Here is a 21,642-nt window from a genome sequence, read left to right as displayed (position 1 = left end):
CAGGTGCATCCATTCATTTCTATGGAGCGTGCTGTTCGGATCGGCTGATCCGAACAGTACTCGCTCATTTCTAATCGGTACCGAAACTAATGGCACCAGTATCTTGAGCACAACAGGAAAACTAACAGGGAGCCGAATTCAGAGCACTGTCAGCTTTGCAGCAGTATATAACTCCGCACATCTATGATGGTGTTCAAGGTCCTATAAGAAACTTTCCCCTTCCACCAAGAACACCGGATCATCTAACAAACATGTCAGACCGATACCAGATAACAGGTTACAGTCACAGCTGTCTTATCCCATTATTTAACTCGTGGTACGCAAAGTCTTCATAAATATCCTCCTAAAAAAAAAAAAATCTTGAGAGACGTCCGGGAACATCTCGAGGATATAACAGACCAGTGACCTGTTTCCATTTGTATGTTTTATTATCAAAGTTCTTCGTAAAACAAAATTTCAGGAACTGTACATCGAGATGGCACAGATTGGAACCGACGCTGGTTTATCTGATAAATGAACCGAAGTGAAGCCTTGAAAGGTTGGGAGAGAAAAAAATAAAAATAGCAAAAATAAAATGCACCAAAACTACTCAGCATGTAAGAGAATGGACTCACTGCGGCAGCGGGGGAAGGGTGAACACAAAAACGTAAGGTGGTCTGATGGGCAAAAGAAAAACGATTAAAAAAAAAAACGAATCTGGAAAGCACAAACATCCAATTAAAATGCACGACATCTCTCAATTCATTCACAAAAAGAAAAAACTATTTCTTGTGAACGTTCAGACGCAAGAAGTAAAAAAGCAACTGGAAAACTCCATATTACCCTAAGGCAGTGATACTACTGCTCCCAGCATGCCCTGACAGCCCGCGGCCGCCGGGGACGAGACAGCTACTCTATAGGAAAATCATCAAAAGGTCACGAAGAAAACACTCAACGGGATCCTGAAAGGGTTTCTCACCTCAGACTTCTAGGGCGGTGGATGTCACTAGTACAACATGGCTACTTCTTTCCAAAAACAGCGCCACACCCGTCCGCAGGTTGTGTGCTGTATTGCAGCTCGGCCCTGGTTACAATGCCAAACAACCCATGGACCTGTGTGGTGTCTGCCAACAAGTGGCCATGATTTTGTAGTGACAACTTGAGGGGGTTGTCACACGGCAGAGGCGGCCATGACTGATGGTCGATGGGTCATACATACAGCTATTCCTGTTTTAGTCACTGACTATCCACTCCTCTGCCTGGCTTCTCAAGTTCAGTATGGGTAGACACCACATTAAAGTCTGAGGTGGATATCCCTTTAAGAGATCATCACAGTCTTCCAAAAAGAAAAATAAAAGAAATAAAATAAAAAAGTTACATCTTTACTGAAGCATAAAGAACCCCCACAGGATGGCGCTGTACAGCGGCTAGCGATCTACCTACATTAGGAGGAAGCGGTTTTGCTTTCCTGCTCGGCGCACAGAAGACCATAAGTTGTGAGCAGCCATGTTGTGGATGCGGTGAACTAACTGCAGTCAAGCACACGAGGGAACTAATGATACAACACATGCGAGGTGTAAGACGCATGCAGCGGATCTGAGAAGTGGCGTCACGTTAAAGAACTGGGGGGGGGGGGGGGGGTAGATTTTCTCTTTTTTTACGGTTTCTCTTTAAAAACCACACGAGACAGGTTATCCACGTCGACGTTCTAGACAAACCCTTGTGTACAGCTCTAATGACTTCTGTAGGTTTTACATTCACCGATCGCTCTGTGCTGCGGACGACCAAATCAGGACATTATTAAATAGAAAATGAAAAATATTGGGGGGAAGGAAGGGGAAGCGCTCAGTCGCTCATATCCATATCTTCCTCGTGATGGTCGTCTCCGTTCACTTTGGAGTCCTTTGTGGATTCGCCACTCGGCCTCTCGGCCAGGGCCTCGTTCTCTAGAGGGGGGCTGGCCTCCGTCACCATGTACTCTTCTCGCTTGTCCTTCTCGCTGTCGTAACCCTGCTCCTCTTCATCGTAGTCTCGCGTCACCTGCTTTAAGACGTAGAAAAGACGGCAAGGTAAAGCTTGTGACCGAGGTAAAAGAATTCTATTCTATCCCAATATACATATCCACACAAAATATCCCATTATATAAATATTTATATATAGATAGACAGACATTGTATAGGTCACAAAGTTTGTGTGTTTGTTCCGCTATCACGCCACAATGGACGAACGGATTTCATTGAAATTTCGCACATACCTAGAATGGCACCCGGAAAAAACATAGGCACATCACCATCCCCATATATTGCCGGGTTTGCTGACCGCGGCGTGCATGCAGGCAGCCGAGAGCCACACATGCCGGCATCGCTCGAGGCCGGTGCGCAGCGTGGAGTGGCGAGTCCGCCAGGGTCCCAATGGTCGGAAGGGGTAGAGCGAACTGTGACGGACTCCCACAGACCGCCGTCTACCTGTGCCGTGCGCCGTGCATGGTTGCAGCAGCTGCCAACCCGATGCACACCTCTAAACTCAGCACACGGGGAGCCCAGGGTCACAGGTTCGGGCGAGTAGGGAGGGAAAAAATGGCGCACAGGGTGGGTGGGTGTGAGGAGGGGGGGAGGGGGGCGTGCCAGGGTTGCAGGTTGGGGAGGGAGGACGGAATGAGGAAATGGGGGAGCGGTTAGGGAAAAAAGTGTGTGTGTGGGGGGGTGGGGGGGTTGCGAGGAGGGGAAGAGTGCCAGCGAGGCCATGGGAGCACTGGTGTTGGAAGGGCCTGCTGCAGCCACAAGGCAAAAGGGGGGGTGGGGGGGTGTCGGGGCGGCACTGCAGGTGGGGCACGCAGGGGGTGAGGGGGCCACGGATGAAGTTGGGGGTAACGCTAGTACAATATATTTATACAGACACACATCTCATTATCCAATCTCGGAAGTCTCTGTCAGTAAACTTACTTTCACGTCTTTCTCACTTTCCGATCTTCGCTCTCGTTCCTTCTCTTTGTCTTTGCTCTTCTTCTTTTTGCTGGACGATCTCTCCCTTTCATCTCGGTTCTTCTCTCGGTCTTTATCCTTCTTCTTTTCTTTCTTGTGTCTAGAATGCAAATGTATCAGTCAGTTCAAAGACAAACAAATCTGAGCTATCGCTTTGGCTTCCGCCTAGGTGCAGATGAAAGCTACACGAGCTCTCGTCACCGCTACCTTTCATACATCGAGGACTTTCTTGTTTGCAATGTCACAGACCCCAGAAATAAAAGTTTATTTACAGTAATAAGAAGCGATGATGAGTGTGATGAGTGTGATGTGTCTGGGGGGGGGGTTTGGCCTGATGGCCATTGGTTGGTCATAGATTAATCTACTGGTTCAAGGGGTTGTAATGAGATTACAGTAATAGGATTTGGTTGTGACTACCTTCTAGGTGATGGGGTGCGAGACGCTTTCCTCTTAGGTGACCTCATCTTTTTGGGGGAGCGAGATGCACTACGACTCTTTCTGCGCCTTCTGTCCCTGCAAAGAAAAAGGGGAAAAATGAGAAAGAAAAAAAAAATCCATTGGATTCGAGGAATGACAACACTGAGCGGCATTTGGTCCCACTCAGACATCAATAATGCGTCAGCAAATCCAGTCCTAACAGACCGAAACCAGTAACCCCACAGACCCCTGGGATCCTGCTAGTTCAGGTTATAATACGGCCTGTACATTATAGACACATTGCAGCCATGATGGCCGGGGACGAGTCACACTGACACGCATCATACCTGCTTGTGCTCCTGGATCGTCTGCTTGTGCTGTAGCTTTTGGGAGGGGTTTTGGATCGTTTTTTCTCTTTTTCTTCGCGCTTTTTATCTCTACAAATAGTAAATTTGTGATAAGATGTTGCATTGATGGGGGGGCAGGGGTTGGGGTGGGGTGGTTACTTGTATCTGTAGCAGATGCAAAATGACAAAACCTTACCTGGACTTAGACCTAGAACGGCGGCTTCTGTCTCTTGAGTGGGAGCGCCTTCTTCTGGGGCTCTTAGATCGTCGTCTACTTCTAGACTTTGAATGGGATCTTCTTCTGGACCTGCTTCTTGAACGTCTACATGAATACAAAAAAGCAATATGAAGACACTATCCTGAAAGGTTAGTACGTTGCCGAGTTATGTCATTCCTGCAGAGACCCGGGACCCCAATCGCAGCACTTTGAGCCCCACAGACCATGTGATGTCATATTTAAGGGAATGGGGCTTAACAGTAATACCAAGCACACTCACTAAATCAGGGTTTTCGGTGACGAGACCGCAGCCGCCGCCTGAACACAAGAGCTGATCGGCGGGGGATCTCAGGGATCCAATATCAGTTTGGTAAAAGCTCAGTACACCTGATGCAGAATTTCTCACCTGTGCCTGGAGGATGACGGAGTTCTCCTCCTCCTGGATCGGGAACGTGATCTTGAATGTTTTTTGGACTTTTCATCCTTCTTATCTAAGGAACGGAAAGAAAAACAAGTTGATATGAAAAGTTCCTTGTACAGGACACCGCCATGAAGAAAGCCGATGCCAGGACACTTACCAGGCTCGATGGCAGCAGAAATCAAGGACTGGGCTTCCCGGACTCTCTTCATGGCTTCTTCAATATCTTTGTTAGAAGCGTCAGACTTGAGACTCGGCGACACGAGCCCGGCCGTGACATGATTCAGTCTAGAAAACACATTTACAGCTCAGTCACGGAGCCAAGGAATGGAGTGGTATTATTAAGGCAGCAAATGGCCTCTTACAAGGAAAGGCAGCGCGACACTTACTTGGGATCTACGGTGCTCATGAGTTTTAGTAACTGGTCTGCTGCAAGCGACTGCAGAGAGAAGGAAATACACAATTAAATATGTCCATGTCTTAAGCTTCTCCCCCAACTTGCTAGGAGGAGGCAGCTGTGTATACTGAAATTTCCCTACTGTGGGACTATTAAAGGATTATCTTATCTTATCCATTAACCCTTTCAGGACGAGGAATATTTAAATTTTTATGCTTTACGGCCCCCACCTTCCAAAGCTAATGAATTTTTTTTTTAATCTGTTTGCTGATGTAGCTATAGGAAGACTTGATTTATGCAGGACTAAACTAAATGTATTTCACAACGGCATCATTTATTATTCTGTATCATATAAGGGGAAGTTGGAAGAAAAAAAAAAAACCAACAACACAGAAGAGAGAAATGCAGCAGCTACTGGAAAATTTCAAAAATTAAAATGGTTGGAGTTTTTGGGTGCAGTAGTTGCTGGGGATGGGGAGGGGGTGTTTGGTTGTCTGTCTGCCCCTTCCCTGAGCTTGAGGACTGGTTTATTTTCCCCCCCACTTGGAACTCAGTCTGGCTGAATATAGGGTATCTGCAGTGCTCCTATTAACCCCTTTCCGACGGAACAGGAGCACTGCAGATCCCCTATATTCAGTAGACCGGGCACTGTCAGACACAGGGATACCTAATGTGTATGTGTGTCAGAGTCATTTTCTACTTTTATATGTCTTCTAGGGAAAGGAGGGATTTACAACTTTTATTTTTTTTTAAAGCTTTTTTTTCCCCCACTATTTTATGGGAGATTCTATACATTGATATTGCGGCTGGTCATAGTGACATAACACAGGCCTGGAAGTCTTCAGAAGACTCCCAATTATCATGGCCTCCAAGCAGTTCTCGCAATCTCCTTACACAGGGGCTGTATGTCCTGCACGGGGAGAGTGAAAGTAAAACAACTTCTCAAATGCAGTGCTGGCATTTGATCTGAACTGCTGACAGATCCCTGTTGTATAAAACAGCAAAGACCCGGTGGCTATAGTACGTGGCCATGGGTAGCAACCCTCTCTCAGCCTAAACATATAGATTGGTGACTTCTAAAGGTTACGTAAACGTTCATCGGCTCAACCGTATGAGAGAAGCTGTCAGGGGAGAAAAGTGCTAATCCTCTATTCTCAGGGTAAGCCAGCCTCAGGCAAGGGTGTCTTTCAATGACTCAACTCTCTCCTTATTTAAAAACACTTGCATGCTTGGCCGTGCCAAGAGTCTCATCTACGGTGGATCAGGAGGAAAAGCTTCCAGTGAAAGGATTTTTGACCAACTGCTATTGACGGAGTCTGCAGAGCTGTGTTGGAAATGAATATTGCTTATTACTTTCTTTAGTGTATTATTTTAGAATATTAAATTAGGGAGGCTTTATGGCTTCGTGTGTCCATGACTGTCAGCGACTTGTGAAGGTGTCAGCAAGTGGGAAAAAATATAGTCTACAGCTGGATTCACACTAGTGTCGTCTCTCCATTGTTCTGGTCAGTCAGGAAAAAAAAAACTATTCCTTGGGACGGAAACAAATGAAGAAGATGTGGCAAAACCGCAGTCATTGGTGGTCTGAGACTAAAAGGGGGCTGGACAGGTCCACAGCCTGAGCCATATGTATTATCAGCTCTTACAGCTCTTTACAACCAGGTGAAAGGGTGCTGAAGGAAAGCGCCTCAAGGTCCGTTAAGAAAGCCCTCCATTGGGACATCAACGCTGGCATTTGTAGCTTTGATTCCACACAGTAGCTTTTATTTGAACAGCAGGACTGAACTTTTTTTTTTTTTTTTTTACTATGCTACAAACTGCCCCTACCTCCCCATACAAGGTGTGTACAGGGCCTTCCTAGTGTTGGCAGACTCCCCTTAATGGTGTATTCTACACAAGACGACAGTCTGTCAGTATACTGTACCTGGGAGTTTAGGTTGGCTCCAGGAAGAGTAAGAGCTGCAAGTGTAGGATCCAGCGCAGGAGCTCCCAGAGCAGCGAGCGGGACAGCACCAATCTAAGGGCAACAGGGAAATATCATCAGGAAGTGGAGAAGAGACACAAAGGGAATAGCCCATAAAAGTTAAAAACACTGGTAATGTCTACAGTAAAATAAGTTTCCATGTTTCCAAATACCTTAACCCCCCCCCCCCCCTCCACCCGTGATGAGGATGGGCTCTGCAAAGAATCAGACCCCTTCTCCCTCTGACAATAGTCCTGTTCTTAGTGGTCTTAGCTGTATTATATACAGCAGAGCTTCATGCAGGACAGAAATCTATTTCTTTAGGCTGCCCTGCGGTGATCTGTGCGGAGAGTAACTGAGTAATTGTGTCCATCAGGGAATTACATAGACGCGCACATTGCTATAGACAGTTAGCTCTGATGCCAGTATCCATACCTACCAGCCCCATACTGTCCTATAATCACCATGGCACAGTATGTCACTGGGAGATCACTGGAGTGCTAGAAGTCTCTTCCCAGCAGACTGTTCAGGTTGGTAAACTCTGTAGTGTGAATGCAAGGTAAGACTAAGGCTAGATTCCCATGACCAAGTGCAGTCTGTGTGATCTCAGCCAGATCTCTACCGTACTGAGCTCAAAGCTGTATATCAGTCCAGTCCTGTAGCCATCAGCCGCTCGGGGGCTCAATGCAGCATAACTTACTACGTTCAGAGAGTTTGATTCATATAGTAATGTTCAATTCAGGAAATCAAGGCCCACACACGGCCCGTGTATTTCGGATGGAACTTGTGTGAATGCAGCCTATTAAAGGGATTGCCCTGTTTATATTTAAGCGATTTAATATGGCTGCTGCTACTGGGGATATGAACAAAAAAAGTACTCCTCTCCCAGGACTCTGTCTCCAGTGGCGGCCATGCTGTTGTAGCCCTGGCTGACATCACCAATGACATCTCATTCGTGCTAGCAGAATGCTATAGCCAATCATAGGCCTCCGAAGTGACCTCTTCCCAAACAGCACGTGACTGCTGAAGAGGTGACTTCTACCCAAAATGCACCTGTCACGACTGTTGTAGCTTCCGACAGTCGCGGCTTACTGCTCGGGAGTAGGCCCAAATGAATGGGCCTAGTCCGGAGGGTGCAGTCACAAGGCGGATGCCGGGCCTGAATCAGCCGCAGAATCTGCCTTAAGAAAGGGCAGCTCGTTTCTTTTTTTCCATTAGCGGGAAAATGCCCCTCACAGAAAAAAGTAAGCTAGCGGTCTATATATTGTGATGGGGCGGATTCTGATGTAGATTCAGCGCCAAAATCCACCCCCTCTTGCCCCATGTCCACTCACAGCTGGGGAACATGAGACCTGGATGCAAAGCACTGGAGTGGCTGCCTCTACTGCAGACAGAGGCCCGGGGACCCGTACCCACAACATACAGCTCAATATTTAGGCTACATTTAGCATAACTTGCTGTGAACTCACCTGACCCAGTGGATTGGGGGTAGGAAGGAGTCCTCCGCCAGGCAGCAGACCCGTGACTGCATTAGCTGGGGCCACAAGTGATAGGGCTTTCGCCTCATCAGGAATGACTCCTGTAGAAAAACCATCTCTGTATTAGACACGTTGCTTCCAAAAAATGTCCAATTTAAAAATAAATAAATAAAAAAAATAAAAAAAAAATAAAAAAACACACAAAATACAAAACAAATAAAATCCAGAAAATAAAAAGGAACACCCAGATAATGTGCCTGTGATCCAGCATGGGGTACGTCTATCTCACTGGCATAGTCTAAGCTCTATATACAGTTTACCATTACAATGCAGAGAAATCATTTGACTGGAAGATTTTTATTTTTTTTCTACAAATGGTTAAGAGAGATTCTAGATTAAGAATAAAAGATACTGCACAATACACACTACTTTTTTTTTTTTTTTTGTTCTTTTTTTTGTGTGTTAACACTGCCAAGATTTCATCACCTGTACTCGATTTTTAATTCATGAACCAAACGTAAGCAAGCACAGTCGGCTCTCCGGGGGTGTGCTCTCAACTTAATGAACAACGACTCGTGTCGGCCGCTTCACTATAAAGCACACAGAAAAATCAAGATACACAAGACAAAAAAAAGGTTGATTTAGGAGTTAATCATATGGAACAGTTCACTAGCTCTTTTAGCATACCTACCATATAGCGGTGTATAGATAAAGAGATTGTGGTGCGGTAAGAGGCCGAGTCAGCACTTGTCCTTACCTGAGCAGCAGCGCTAAGAGCAAATTTCAGGACTTGGCAAATGCCAAATAGAGGCGCCAGGTCTTCACAAAATGAAGGTGGCCATTTCTGGTGGCCGAACTGGCGATATCGATTTGACACGTGGCAATGAAGAGAAATTACCATCTGGTAAAGAGGAGAAAGGAGGGGCCACAAAACTTCTTAAAGAGGTTTTCCAAGACTTGTATATTAGGATAGGTCATCAGTATGGGGGTCAGCTATTTGGGTGAGCGCTGCCGCCTTTTCACAGCATAGTGGCTGCCCTTGGCATTGCAGCTCAGTCCCATTCACTTGAATGTGACTGATCTACTGCTGTACCATGTGACCCAAGAATGTGATGTCATTGGCTCAGGGAGGAGGCCGCAGCGCTACAAACAGCTGCCAGACCCCGACAAGACCAAATATTAGTGACCTATCAATAGATTAGTTCCAGTAAACCCCTTTAAGTGCTGCATTTCCTGCACAGCAGCGCTCCAATCTAAGCGAATGTGCCCTTCAGTCACATGATGCACCGTTGTGCAGGGTAAACCTGGAATGCAGCACAAAGTCATTGCTACAGACCCTGCATCACTCGGGATCATCAGAGGTCTCGGAGATCACAAAGTGACCCTATAAGCAAGCAATGTTTCATCTCTTTACAAGATGGGAATTACCCTCGCACTATATTCTACTCAAATAGCAAAGGTGTTCTCTAGTTAGATGGGGTGAAAACAACTGAGCGTGTCTTTAGCTCTAAGTTACCGATAGATGGATCTGAACCACTGCAGTAAGTTCTGCCCAATTTTCCTGCACCTCTTGTAAAGAGGTCTGAGCTACAATGGACTCATTGCCCACTGGAGCAAAAACATTGCTGCTATCGCTATGCAGTTCCTAGGATATTGTTCCACCATTTTCCCATTGAAGAACCCCTCTAACACTCACTGTGGGTCTCGTCACATTTTGCCAAGGGAAATCACACGAACCATTGTGTGTTCAGAGTTCTCCACCTTTGCTGAGCCCTGGGATTAATAGTGCATATGGGCATGGGCTGCCTTGCTAGGAGTAAGTCCGCTTTTATAGGGGCTCTGCAGCTGCTGCTTACTGACTACATGAAGATAGAATTGCAGGTAAATTCTGACAATTCACAGTAGTATCTACAAAGTGAGCGTGCTGGGGCAGTCAGATACCGAGTAGCACCAATGACAAGAGACTTGAGCCTGCTCAATGATAATAAGAAAACTCCATAAAGGCAGAGGGCGGGGGTGCACTGGTGGGCCCTGCTATACAGCTCTGTATAGGGTAAATACAAGCACACGGGGGCTTCTGCAGACAATATATATAAAGTTACGTGCATGGATTTGCCTTCAAGGATGGGACCTACACAATGAGATGCCTAACTCTGTGATCAGCATTCAAGGCCTGAAAGGGAACTTAAAGGGAACTTCCACTCAGGTCTATTTGGGACACTAACCCCCCCACAGTCACTTATGGACTCCCTAATAGCCCTTGTAACTCTGCATGCTCACAATGGAAAAAAAAACACAAACAAACCTTTATGCTTGGCTACAGAGGAGTGTCTGCAGACTTGTCCAGTGAAGCCGGGCATGTGTATGTCAGCTATACCGTGTATCCAATCCATCCCTGGCTCACGTGTACCAATCCCAAGGTGTAATACGCCAGGAGCCCAAAAGCCGGGTAAGTATAAAAGTATTTTTCAATGTGGGCACAGACAGGGTTACAACAGGGCTATCTGGGCCACTAAACCACTGGTCCTGTGGGGACAAGGAGGGGGTTTAGTGTCCCAAAACAGACCTGACACGTTCCCGTTAATGCAAGTTAGAACTGTAGAAACACTCAGTCCTTTCAGCCACATTCACAAAAAAACACTAAAGAACGCCTTTAAGCTGTATCGAGGAATATTAATAAGGTGGATAAAAACCCCAAACAAAATGGTTGCCTCCTTTTGTGGAGAACACGGTTACTAGGGTTGAGCGATCGGGATCGGAAAAGATCGGATTCCGATCTTTTCCCACGGGATCGAGGTCGGAGGTTATTTTCCCAATCATTGTGGGAAAAGCTAACAATGATTGGCCAGTATCCAAGCATTGTGGGAAATAACCTCTGACCTCGATCCCGCGGGGAAAAGATGAGAATCGGAATCCGATCTTTCCCGATCGCTCAACCCTAATGTTTTTTTTGTACCAGAAAGTCAGTGACAATGTATACTACACTATTCTCAGGAGAAATAAAAAAAAAAGAGAAGGATTTGTCTGTCCAAATCCCCACCCAAAAAAATATATATATAAATCAGATCGTGAGCAAAGAAATGAAAGAAAAACGAAAACAAAAAGATAAAGAAAAAAAAACAAAACGTAACTATAGATTTGCAAATACCAGTAAATTTGTCTCGTCTTAACAAAGTGCATGTCAGCATAAAACATACAACATGTACAGGGCACTTAAGAGAAACTGGACAAGCTGGAGAAGAAAACGGTTGAGTGGTATTTTCAGCAGGGCCTGGTAAATAGTTCAGGCTGAACCAGGGAAAAGAACTGTAAAACACAACAACAAAAAAGAAAAACCACTGTTAAATAAAGATCATGGTTCCTTCCACCTAAGCTGTGAGCTGTAGATCTTAAGCAAATAAGATATTACACTGCATGTGGCAGAGAGCCCGATTTCGGAGGAAGGGGGGAGGGAAGTCGGAGAGCTTTCTGCTCTTTAGGGGGTCTCAGCAAACATTGCATAAGTCTATAATATAACCCACAGGGCAGTCATGCATATGTCCGGGGAAGGGGAAACCAGGTTGGCCATAACTAATCAAAAAAATAAATAAATAAATAAATAAATAATAGGACTACAGGATTTTTTTTGGTTTATTTTTCCGACAGCATCTAATAGATATCATGCACTGGATTCTCCAGTTAGGACTCAATAAACAACTTTAAAGCGCAATAAAAAAAAACAAAAAAAAAAAAAACTTAAATACAAATAAAAACAAAAAAAAAGCAATGAGGACCCTCACCAGGTAACTTTTCATGCGTCATGGTTTTTATTTTTACGCTGCCGCTTTGTTAGAACCATGAAATACTGCGTGGATATGTAGAAATGAAAAAGAAACAAAAAAGAAACAGACAAAAAAGAAACAAACATTAACCAGTACGCCTACAAAAACCTGTCCAGAAGACCCACAACTGAGAGATCTAAGGCCCACCCGCCTCCAAGAAACACACCAAATAACATTACAGGAGCCTTGTATTGGTAAGAAGTCTCCAAAGTGCTCTCTAAGCCGTGGTAACACTACAACTCCCAGCATGTCCGAACAGCATGCGGGGAATTCTGGCCATGGATTGGAGACCACTTGTCACACCATAAGGTGAATAAGGAAGCGCTTAGGGACTCCAGTAGAGATGAGCGGATCCACCGGTCACTGACATATAGCAGAGGACGGGTGAGGGGATCGGATGGAGCTGCTCATCTCTAGTGCCTTACAGTATAGAGCTGGCTGCAAGATTTCTTCTATAACAAGACCCATCACCGTAAGATTAGGACTGAATCTGTTAGATGGAGACATGTCACTGCACCTGATCCTGGGAACATACAGGATATATAACCCTCTGTATAGGTCTGACTGTACGCTCACACATCGAGTCTAACAGGACAGGTGGGTGGTAAGGACGACATTTATGGCCTTGCTATTTTTACCCTCTGCCTATAAAGGCCAAGGTCACATATCAGCACTCTGCACGCCTACAAACCTAAGACACAAATCGGAATAAACTTGCATAGAAGAATCCCCATCTAAAGGATAGATATGGCCTTTATGTAGAAACGAAAAACCTATTTCTAAAGCCATTTACCGCTGTGATGGGAGACATTGATGTTCTAGGAGATGTTTTCTTACAATCATAAATGTATTTTTACCTTCAGTCATACTTGTGGTTGTAAAATAGAATACATAAATTAAACCAGCCCAATCTATATAAACTTCTATAGGAGGATTGCTTTAGAACAGAAGTTGTGCAGTGAATGTTTACACATTGTGTTGTCATCGCGAAATCGCAACAAAAGCATCATATGTAAACATACCAAAACCGTAGGACAAAGAGGATGTATGAGCTCGTACCTTAATTCTGTGCAGTATAAAGTAGCCTATGGATTATCGCTGCTCTTCTATTACATGTGATGGGACTATTTCATATTGCAGATGTACAAACACATTAATACCAAAAGTTCCTGAAATATCTTAATATGGTCTGATCCAAGTATTGTAGAGAAGCTCTAGTAAGGAGGGGCTGCTTATAAGTAGCTTACATGGTGACTATTACCTGCATACACAGCTTACAAGGCTTCACTCATTTTCTAAAATGATGGTATATCATTAGGATGTGCCAACTACTTCACAATTGGTGTGGGTCAGACCACTCAGAGCCTCGCCAACCCAGAGAAGGAAAGGGCTGCACCCCTACACAACAGCTCCTCGGCCTCACACTGCGCACAGAAATCTGCAGCACAGCCCCATTGAAGTGAAGGGAACACATGACAATCCCCCGCCGTGGAGAGCCACCGTGCAGGTGCAGAGCCGCCTTCATTCTCGGAATCAGCGCAGGTCTCAGGGACTTGACCCCACGATCATAAATGGATGACACACCCTAGAGTGTTAGATCATCACTTTATAAGAGGAGAGTCGCCTTTATAAGGGGACTCAGGTATCAATAGTTTGTTCACATAGCTGTAAATATATCCAAAAGAACCCCCCCCCCAATAAAAGAGAAAACAATATGGCAGTGGTCTAGGTTAGGACCTAATCAGTTTGTGAGAAGCGAGGACTAGGATAGCGAGCCATAAATATATTTATGTGAATGAGGTTAGAGCGGTAAAACCTTTAGCGCTTACCATTAGAGCACTTCCTGCAAATCCCAAACACTTCCATGAAGGAGGGGCGCACCCATAGAACTCCATGCGTGCACCCTTCACCCATGGATATGCTCTATGTGATCAAAGCCATGATTCGTTGCAGTGTTAACAATACCATTAGTGTCCATATAATAACAGTTGTACCCATTCAGGTCATTACATTGACTCCATAAGATCAATACCGCTGCAAAGAAAACTGGATAAGTCAGTGGAGAACAATTCCCCCAGTCATAGAAGATACAAAAGAAAACATCTAAAAACTAACATGCCCAATATAAAAAAATAAAAACAGAAAGCCATACATGTACGTGTAAAGAAAGAGCACGTCAGTAACGAATAGTTACACCATGAAAAACACTTGGGGGACGCGAGTGCTTGCTGGCGTCTAGTTTATGTCTACAATCCCCTGAAGCAGAAGAGGACCCAGTTTTTTCTGCCATCAGGAAGGGCTTTGCAAATGCCTTCTCCACTACAAAAATCACACACACAAATAACAGAGAAGAGAGTTTATTATTTTGCAAATACTGTGAGGTATAGAAGGATGCAAAACTTGAGAGGGAGAGAGGAGAATTAAATGCCCTAGTTCCCATTCTGCACCTTGAAGAGTTACAGACTTACAAATACACCACAACTGATCCGTGGTACACCCGACTCAGCTGATTTTTGCCGTTGCAGACTGTATATATTAAATAAGCATTTATATAGGACTGCAACAGATGTATATATAGGCAGTAAACTATAGAGCTTCAATAGACTGATTGCCTAATAGGAGATCCATATCAGGCCAAGTCTCACTATAGAGACTGATACTTAGTGCTCACAGTATACCAGGGATCACCAGTAAAAACACAAAGGTTGAAGCATGCAGACTGTGCTCACTCAGAACCTTAAAAAAGACGCCCTCTACCTCTTCTCGTGTAGCAACGTGAATAAGCAAGTAGTGTACAAACCTTCTGCGTACGGCACCACGATCAACGCTCGGTCCACGAACACGGTGTTGGTCAAGTGCTGAGCGACCACGGCAGAGTCTGGATCATGGAACTTTACAAAACAGACACGAGATGTTACAGGCAAAGGAGAATCACTAAAAAAGGAAAAGGAAAAACCAAGGTGAATGCGCGGTTATAGCGGTTTGAGGTGGGAAGCTAAAACGAAAAAGTAGAGCTTTGTAAGTAACATACGAGGTGTCCACTCCCAATGACAGGGTCGTACCTGGCACAAGACTCACCTTCAGGCACAGATTTGCATCTTGCAAACCACTATAAAAAACAGGGCATTGCAGAGAGACAATTGTGACGCAGATATAGAGCATTTCTTGCTGTCAGAAACAGTAACAGATGGAGCAAGGACTGTGTCACATCCATAAAGACGAGCTATACGGTTGAAGGCCATGCAAGTAAACAAAGTGTATGCAGCAATGTAGCTCCTTCATATACAGGGGTTAGACCCACCACCGGTCATTAAATTGGTTTTCCAAGACTTGCATATCACTGATCCATCCTTAGGTTATGTCATCAATCCGTGGGGCTCTGACATTGACTACACAGTGCTCATGAACCTCTTTACTGTGCTGATGTGGCGTTCCTCAGCAGCTCAGCCCCATTTAAGTGTATGGGACTGAGATGCAATAACATGCACAAGCCCTTATGCTTAAAATGGTCCTCCCCTGAACACTAGTGTCTCTTCAACCTGTTTGTCAGAGCCCCAGCAAACACATACTGATGAGCTAGCCCAAGAACAGACAACACCTTTAAGCAATAGCATATCTATATGAGATAAGAATAAATCTAAGTCTCCTATTGGTGCCTAATGAATTGCAGTAAAAGAGCTTCTGACCCGGTACAAGTGGCCTCTATATCTACAGTATCTCCTCTATCCCGCTCTGTAACCCTGCCGTGATCTATTCTGTCATTTCCTAGTTGCTTTAGAATAGAACACAAGATAAGAGACTGATAGAAGTGACCCCGAGGATATCTTATTAGAGATTATACTACACCATGTGCTATGGCAGGACATATATCAGGAGCTGATACATCCACCATTGTATTCTCCATAGTGAATAGCAGCATTTACATCAAATAAATGTGATCACCCCTATAAAGGTGACCTGAATAGCAGAAGCTAGATTTACAACCACATGGCCTGTCGCAGTTCTGCTTTACATCGTGACAACCGCTTCACTTTATAGAAATGCTTTATTACAATCTGCAGTCATAAAAACAAAAATCACACTATGGTCTATGACAATGCACATGCCGTGAGGTATATACAGTATAGAAAGAAAAACTGTCAGCACGAGATCCAATGAAAGCCTGCTCGATACAAAAGACGTAATAAATCAGCATTAGAGGTTTGGCAGCAACGAACAGCGGGCGCGAGCGCTGCAGGAACAAACAGCCTGACTGGCACAGCAACCCTCTGTACTATAACACCGTGTACCTCGCCTCATACTGACAGCCGTCATTGTGACTAAAATAAACACATGCACAACGTCTAAGAATATTCCAGAATACTATATATTGCTACATAGATTATAATACCCTCATACAAAATCTCAGCGCCTCCATTAAGAATCCAACCGGTACATCTGCCTGAAGGAGATTAGATACCTGCAGAACAGCGACATAAAAAATAGCTACAGAATAGGAATAGAGCGGCAACCAATGTACAAAGATGACTTCCAAGTGACCTCGACCCCCCAAATGACTTCAATACAATATCACGGAACAGGATAGGATCGGCACATCACAGCCCCGCTCAGACAGCAGCACCCTACGTCTCAATCCTGACCGAAACAAATGTGATTGGCACGTGGGGATGGGTTAGGGGGGTTATTTCATATCCCATTGACATGTTCTAGTATCATCTTCATGGAGTAATGAACACAATAGACAATAAATCTGCAACATGTTCCTTATTGCTGGAAAACACAATCCAAGGATCAATTTCAGATTTACTGACAAATTCCCAGCAGATTAATTAAGAAACATGTGAACATGGTTTATAAGGTCCCCGTCCCTCTTCACAAACACCACTTGTCAGGATAGGGGATAATTGTCTGACCACTGGGACCACCACCAATCACACACACGACCCCTGTTCTCACAAATGCACTTTTATAGGACTGGACTGGTGGAGCATTGTAGTCAACTATCACCGTCAGTCCCACAGAAGTGGATAGAGAGAAGATTTGGGCACATGGATAGGTGACATCACATGACTGACATGAACTATAATGAATTCCATTGAGATTCAGTCAAGGAGTCAGGCTTTTGTGTCAGAATCACTGAAGACTCCAACACAGATGTGACCAGGACCTAAGGCATAAAGGGACCATCAAAATCTACCCCTGCAAAATCTGAATGACGGCTGTCACGGCTTCGTGTGTGAAACTCAGCACAGACTCTCACAAGTGAATGAACAAACCTGACACCCGGAGCATCAACGTGTCTCAGAGACTGAGTAACCCTTATAAAATCATCAATTAACACGTACGTGCCAAATACCTGCTGACAAAGCCCCAGGACAATGGATCTTCCAGGGTTACAAATCAATGACCCCAAGATAACTACCTATCAGTGAACCGGATACTATTTTACCTAATAATTCTCAGAAATGCAGATTTGCTACAACTGTATCCAGACTGCAAAACATCCACAAGAGCTGAGATTGCCAGAAAAGTGTTACAATGTATCAGCGCAGGATCTATCCACATCACGTTTTAGCAAATCTGTGTAAGGGTTAGTTCACATGTAAATAACGTGTGGCTCATTATGGCACCGGGCTTTTTTTTTTTTTGTAAAAACAGCTTAAAAAAAAAAAAAAAAAAAAAAGGCCAGGCTGTTTTCCCCTCCTGTAAAGTGATTGGGCTGAAAGAACTGCGTCGTGTTTTTTTTCTGTGTGTTTTTTTGCAAAAAAAAGCGTCACTTGTTTTTGCAAAAAAAACGTGCGGTTTTCGCCTCCCATTTACTTCTATTGCTTTCTTCAGGTGGAAAAGCCTGAAGAAAAGTCATGTCACTTTTTTTTTCTCTGCTAGCAGTCTACATAGACTAACATTGTATGTAGGATTATGACGTGAATTCTGCTGTCAAAATCCTCCTCCATGTCCCCGTGTGAACTAGCCCTTATGGATGCAATAAGAGCAAAAAAAAAAAAAAATGGCAGAAAGAGATGACCATCTGTTAACATAAAGATCAATGTTTTCCAAAAAAAAACCAAGGATCTGTTTCTCTGCTGCACACACTGGCATGGTACATGACGTTTGTACTGTGGGTTTGTTTTTGTTTTTTTGCAATCCTTAAAAAAAAGAGATCTGCTAAACGGATGTAAAAAGAACAGGATGTGAATGGAGCCTAAAAAGTGTCAGTGTAGATTCAGGATTGTCTAGGCTGGATGTCACTGTAACAAGGGACAGATCGCAGGGACATCGCTGCTTTTTAATACAAAACTTATTCACAGACAGCAAGCAGAGATCTAACAACAGAAGAAATTAAAGGGGCTTTTCATTCTAGATAAGACATCCCTATCCACAGGAAAGGGATAACTGCAGATTGGTAGGGGGTCCGACCACTGGGGTCCTCCATGATCAGGAGAACGGTGGGATGATCAGACAGCGTGTGCACTGCGGCATTCACTTCAACGGGAGCGATCATGATCTTCCACCAAACCATACGGAGCTGTGAACACTGCCGGACCACCCCTCCGAGGGTTAAAAAGTGCCCCTTACCCTGATCAGCGGAGGTCAGAGTGGCCGACCCCTACAGATCAGCCAGTTATCCCCTATATACCATCCCTGGATCAAAACAATGGTAAGAAGACAATATTGCCTGTACACCATAAAGCCAGGACATAAAGGACACAAATCTAATTGGTGGAACAAATTGCCAGTTTTGCCCATTTTATAAATGACAAGTGGGCGGGGTTTTGCATCGTGGGCGGGACCTTCACAGCCAGAAAGCTTTACCATATGTCAGAAACTGAGTGTACACAGAGACAGAAACCGCCAAATGAGGCGCACGGTACGAAACGCTGGCCGTAAATACATTGGTGAGATCCGGTAACACAATGATCGCACCCTCTATAACGGTATCGCCATCATTTTGCGCCGCGCTCATCCATGACATTTTTTTTTACCCACATTTTCATTCTTTTGAGGTAAAAAAATATAAAATTTGCAAAACAGACTAAAAAATCCTGTCACAACTGCCCAATACTAAGGACCACCACAAAGATGCTGCAGACCTGAGGCACTACAAGTACCAGAAAGCCTTGTCATGACGTCATACACCATTGCCGGGTGAGGGATGACGTCAGAGGGGGTGATGTTACCCCCCCCCCCCCCCCCCCGTCTCGCGCCCGCTCACCGCCGCCTCAGTCTGTGAGGTAAATTCGCCGGCCGCCATTTTGTCCCCCCGCCATGTTCTCCCCTCAGCCCGCTCCGCTCACTTACTCTGGCGGGAAGAGCCTCAAGTCGTCGATTTTCCCCAGGAACCCGAAGAGGGTTTTCATCTGCTCGGTGCTGGCGCTGGGGGACACGTTCGTCACCTGGATCACGTCAGTGCTGGAAGTCATTTTCCGAGCCTCCTGCTTTAACACATTAAATACGGAAACAAAAAAACAGAGTAACACACAGGATTAGTAATCTGAGGACGAGTCAGTCGGTCGGGGGGCCCCGGCAAGAGAGGCGGGAGAGCGGCCGGTCACAGCGATGACAACCGAGCCTGCGCCGCCATCAAACTACTACAACGAGCTGACTGGGCCGCAGTATCCCACAGTGCAGTGCGCGCGCCTGCGCACAGCCGGCCTCCGCCGAAGACACGCCCCCCCAAACACTCCCAGGCTACGGCACAGCTCAGTCAGACCACGCCCACTGGCGCGCAGCCATCTTGCCCTTATGTAGTTCTACAGCATGCTGGGAGTTGTAGTTCCCCACAGCTCGTGTATCTGTCATATGCTCTGTAGTCAGGAGAGAAGGAATGCTATACAGGCTCTGTTCACATCTTGCGTCATGAGCCATAACAATGCCACACATTGCAATGCAACCTGTCCCATGGTAAGGGCAGTGTTCACACTCTGTACACCATCACATCCTGTTTTTCCGCTCCGGCTGCCAAGTAACCTTCATTTTCCAGGATCCTCACTAGGGCTGAGCGATCGGGATCGGAATAGATCGGATCCTGATCAGCGATCAAGCAAATTTAACAGATGATCGAAAATCGGATTTTAAAATCGATCCTGAAATCTCAAGATCGGCTCAACCCCCAACCCTCACAAATTTTTGGAAACAATTCTGGCAAATTTGGGCACGGCTTATATACACTCAACGAAACCGGGCGATCCCACCCAGATAAGGGGGCCCTGGGTACGTCTGGTGATTCGGCAATTCCTGTCGTGCGGCCATAGTCTCTCGCGACTAATGTAAGTGGATAGAGTCACCTGGAGACGCTGAGGGGGCAGCGGCTGACTTCTAGGCCCCGAAATATTGGGCGTTGCTGAAAGTAATTGTCCCAGCAGCCTAGGGGGGGCGCCGTTCACATTGCACTAGGTTCACGCTTGTGCCGGGCTCTTCATTGTCCAGGTCTTCTTGGAGACTGGAATGATGGAGAGTCCGTCTGTGAAAAAAAGTGATTACCTTGCCCCCCCCCCCGTAGACTATAATGGGGTCCACCAGGGGTCTGCTGGTTTTAGGGAGCCTTCACACGGAGTAAACGTGCGTGTATTTTTGCAAAAATACACGTGTAAAAATAAGACTCCCATTGACTTCAATGACATTTTACAGGCGTATTTTTACACGGTTTTTTTGGAAAAATACACGTGCGTTTACTCCATGTGAAGGCTCCCTTATACTGATGTTTTCGGAGAGGTAATTCCTCCTTGCAGAATTTTTCTCTCCCTATTTTTAGACAGAATGTGCGTCGATGTTTCCTACAGAGATGTGAACGTACCCGAGAGCGGTGCGGGGCGACATGGAGGTCACAGCCAAAGTCACCGTGTAGTCGTAGCCATACTGGGGTTGTGCATTACAGTGACTGATCCCCTGTTGACAGAATAGGGGGTGTCAGATTGTTGGAACCCCCAATGATCAGGATGAAGAGGGCCTGAGAGTCCCCCCTGGTAGTGCTCACACAGGGGCAGTAGGGCCACATTCTCATGGAGAGTTCAGGGGACTTTTGTGCTGCAGCTCCTTACAGATCGGGGGTTTAGTGTCCCACATCGCCCTGACAGGTGCCCTCTCAATGTCCCTGTATTACAAGCATAGCCATTAGTAAGCGTGCATTCACATTGTGCTGCTGAAGCAGTAGTTCCAGATCTAGTAAAATTGGATATTGATGCCGGAACCCCAGGATAGACCCCCAGTATCAGATTGTGGGGGCCCGACCCCGCTGATCAGCTGGAAGCCGGACATAAGATACACAGCCGAAACCTATTCAATTGATGAGTTCCATGAAGTTTTAATAGGAGTAAAACCAGTGTCAGAGCCCAGTATCAGGGTGATAACATGGTGGGGGCACTGTGACTGATACCAGGGGGATACCATGATGGGGGCACTGTGACTGATACCAGGGGGATACCATGGTGGGGGCACTGTGACTGATACCAGGGGGATACCATGATGGGGGCACTGTGACTGATACCAGGGGGATACCATGATGGGGGCACTGTGACTGATACCAGGGGGATACCATGGTGGGGGTACTGTGACTGATACCAGGGGGATACCATGATGGGGGCACTGTGACTGATACCAGGGGGATAACATGGTGGGGGCACTGTG

The 21,642-nt window shown here is 45.6% G+C and overlaps 1 protein-coding gene across 4 annotated transcripts; it reads right to left on the bottom strand.

Annotated features, from left to right (window-relative positions):
• Positions 1–409: 409 nt before the first annotated feature.
• Positions 410–19,645, bottom strand: SRSF11 (serine and arginine rich splicing factor 11). Of its 4 annotated transcripts, none has more exons than XM_075286485.1 (12): positions 19,318–19,645; positions 14,819–14,952; positions 8,189–8,298; positions 6,681–6,773; positions 4,749–4,798; positions 4,520–4,647; positions 4,348–4,432; positions 3,921–4,046; positions 3,725–3,814; positions 3,378–3,473; positions 2,922–3,060; positions 410–2,022 (listed from the first exon to the last, which is right to left on the bottom strand). In XM_075286485.1, exons 1-12 carry the CDS (start codon positions 19,437–19,439, stop codon positions 1,825–1,827), a joined length of 1,371 nt encoding a protein of 456 aa, XP_075142586.1. In that variant the 5' UTR covers positions 19,440–19,645; the 3' UTR covers positions 410–1,824. The 4 variants fall into 4 exon arrangements, with proteins under 4 accessions (XP_075142586.1, XP_075142587.1, XP_075142589.1 ...); XM_075286486.1 differs by having other exon boundaries at positions 3,378–3,467; XM_075286488.1 differs by lacking the exons at positions 14,819–14,952; positions 19,318–19,645 and adding exons at positions 8,684–8,787; positions 11,346–11,481.
• Between the last annotated feature and the right edge of the window lie 1,997 nt (positions 19,646–21,642).

This window comes from Leptodactylus fuscus, chromosome 9 (genome assembly GCF_031893055.1).
Source record: "Leptodactylus fuscus isolate aLepFus1 chromosome 9, aLepFus1.hap2, whole genome shotgun sequence".
Lineage (NCBI taxonomy): Eukaryota > Metazoa > Chordata > Amphibia > Anura > Leptodactylidae > Leptodactylus > Leptodactylus fuscus.
Note: the sequence above shows the minus strand (reverse complement) of the source record. Positions and strands in the feature narration are given on the sequence as shown.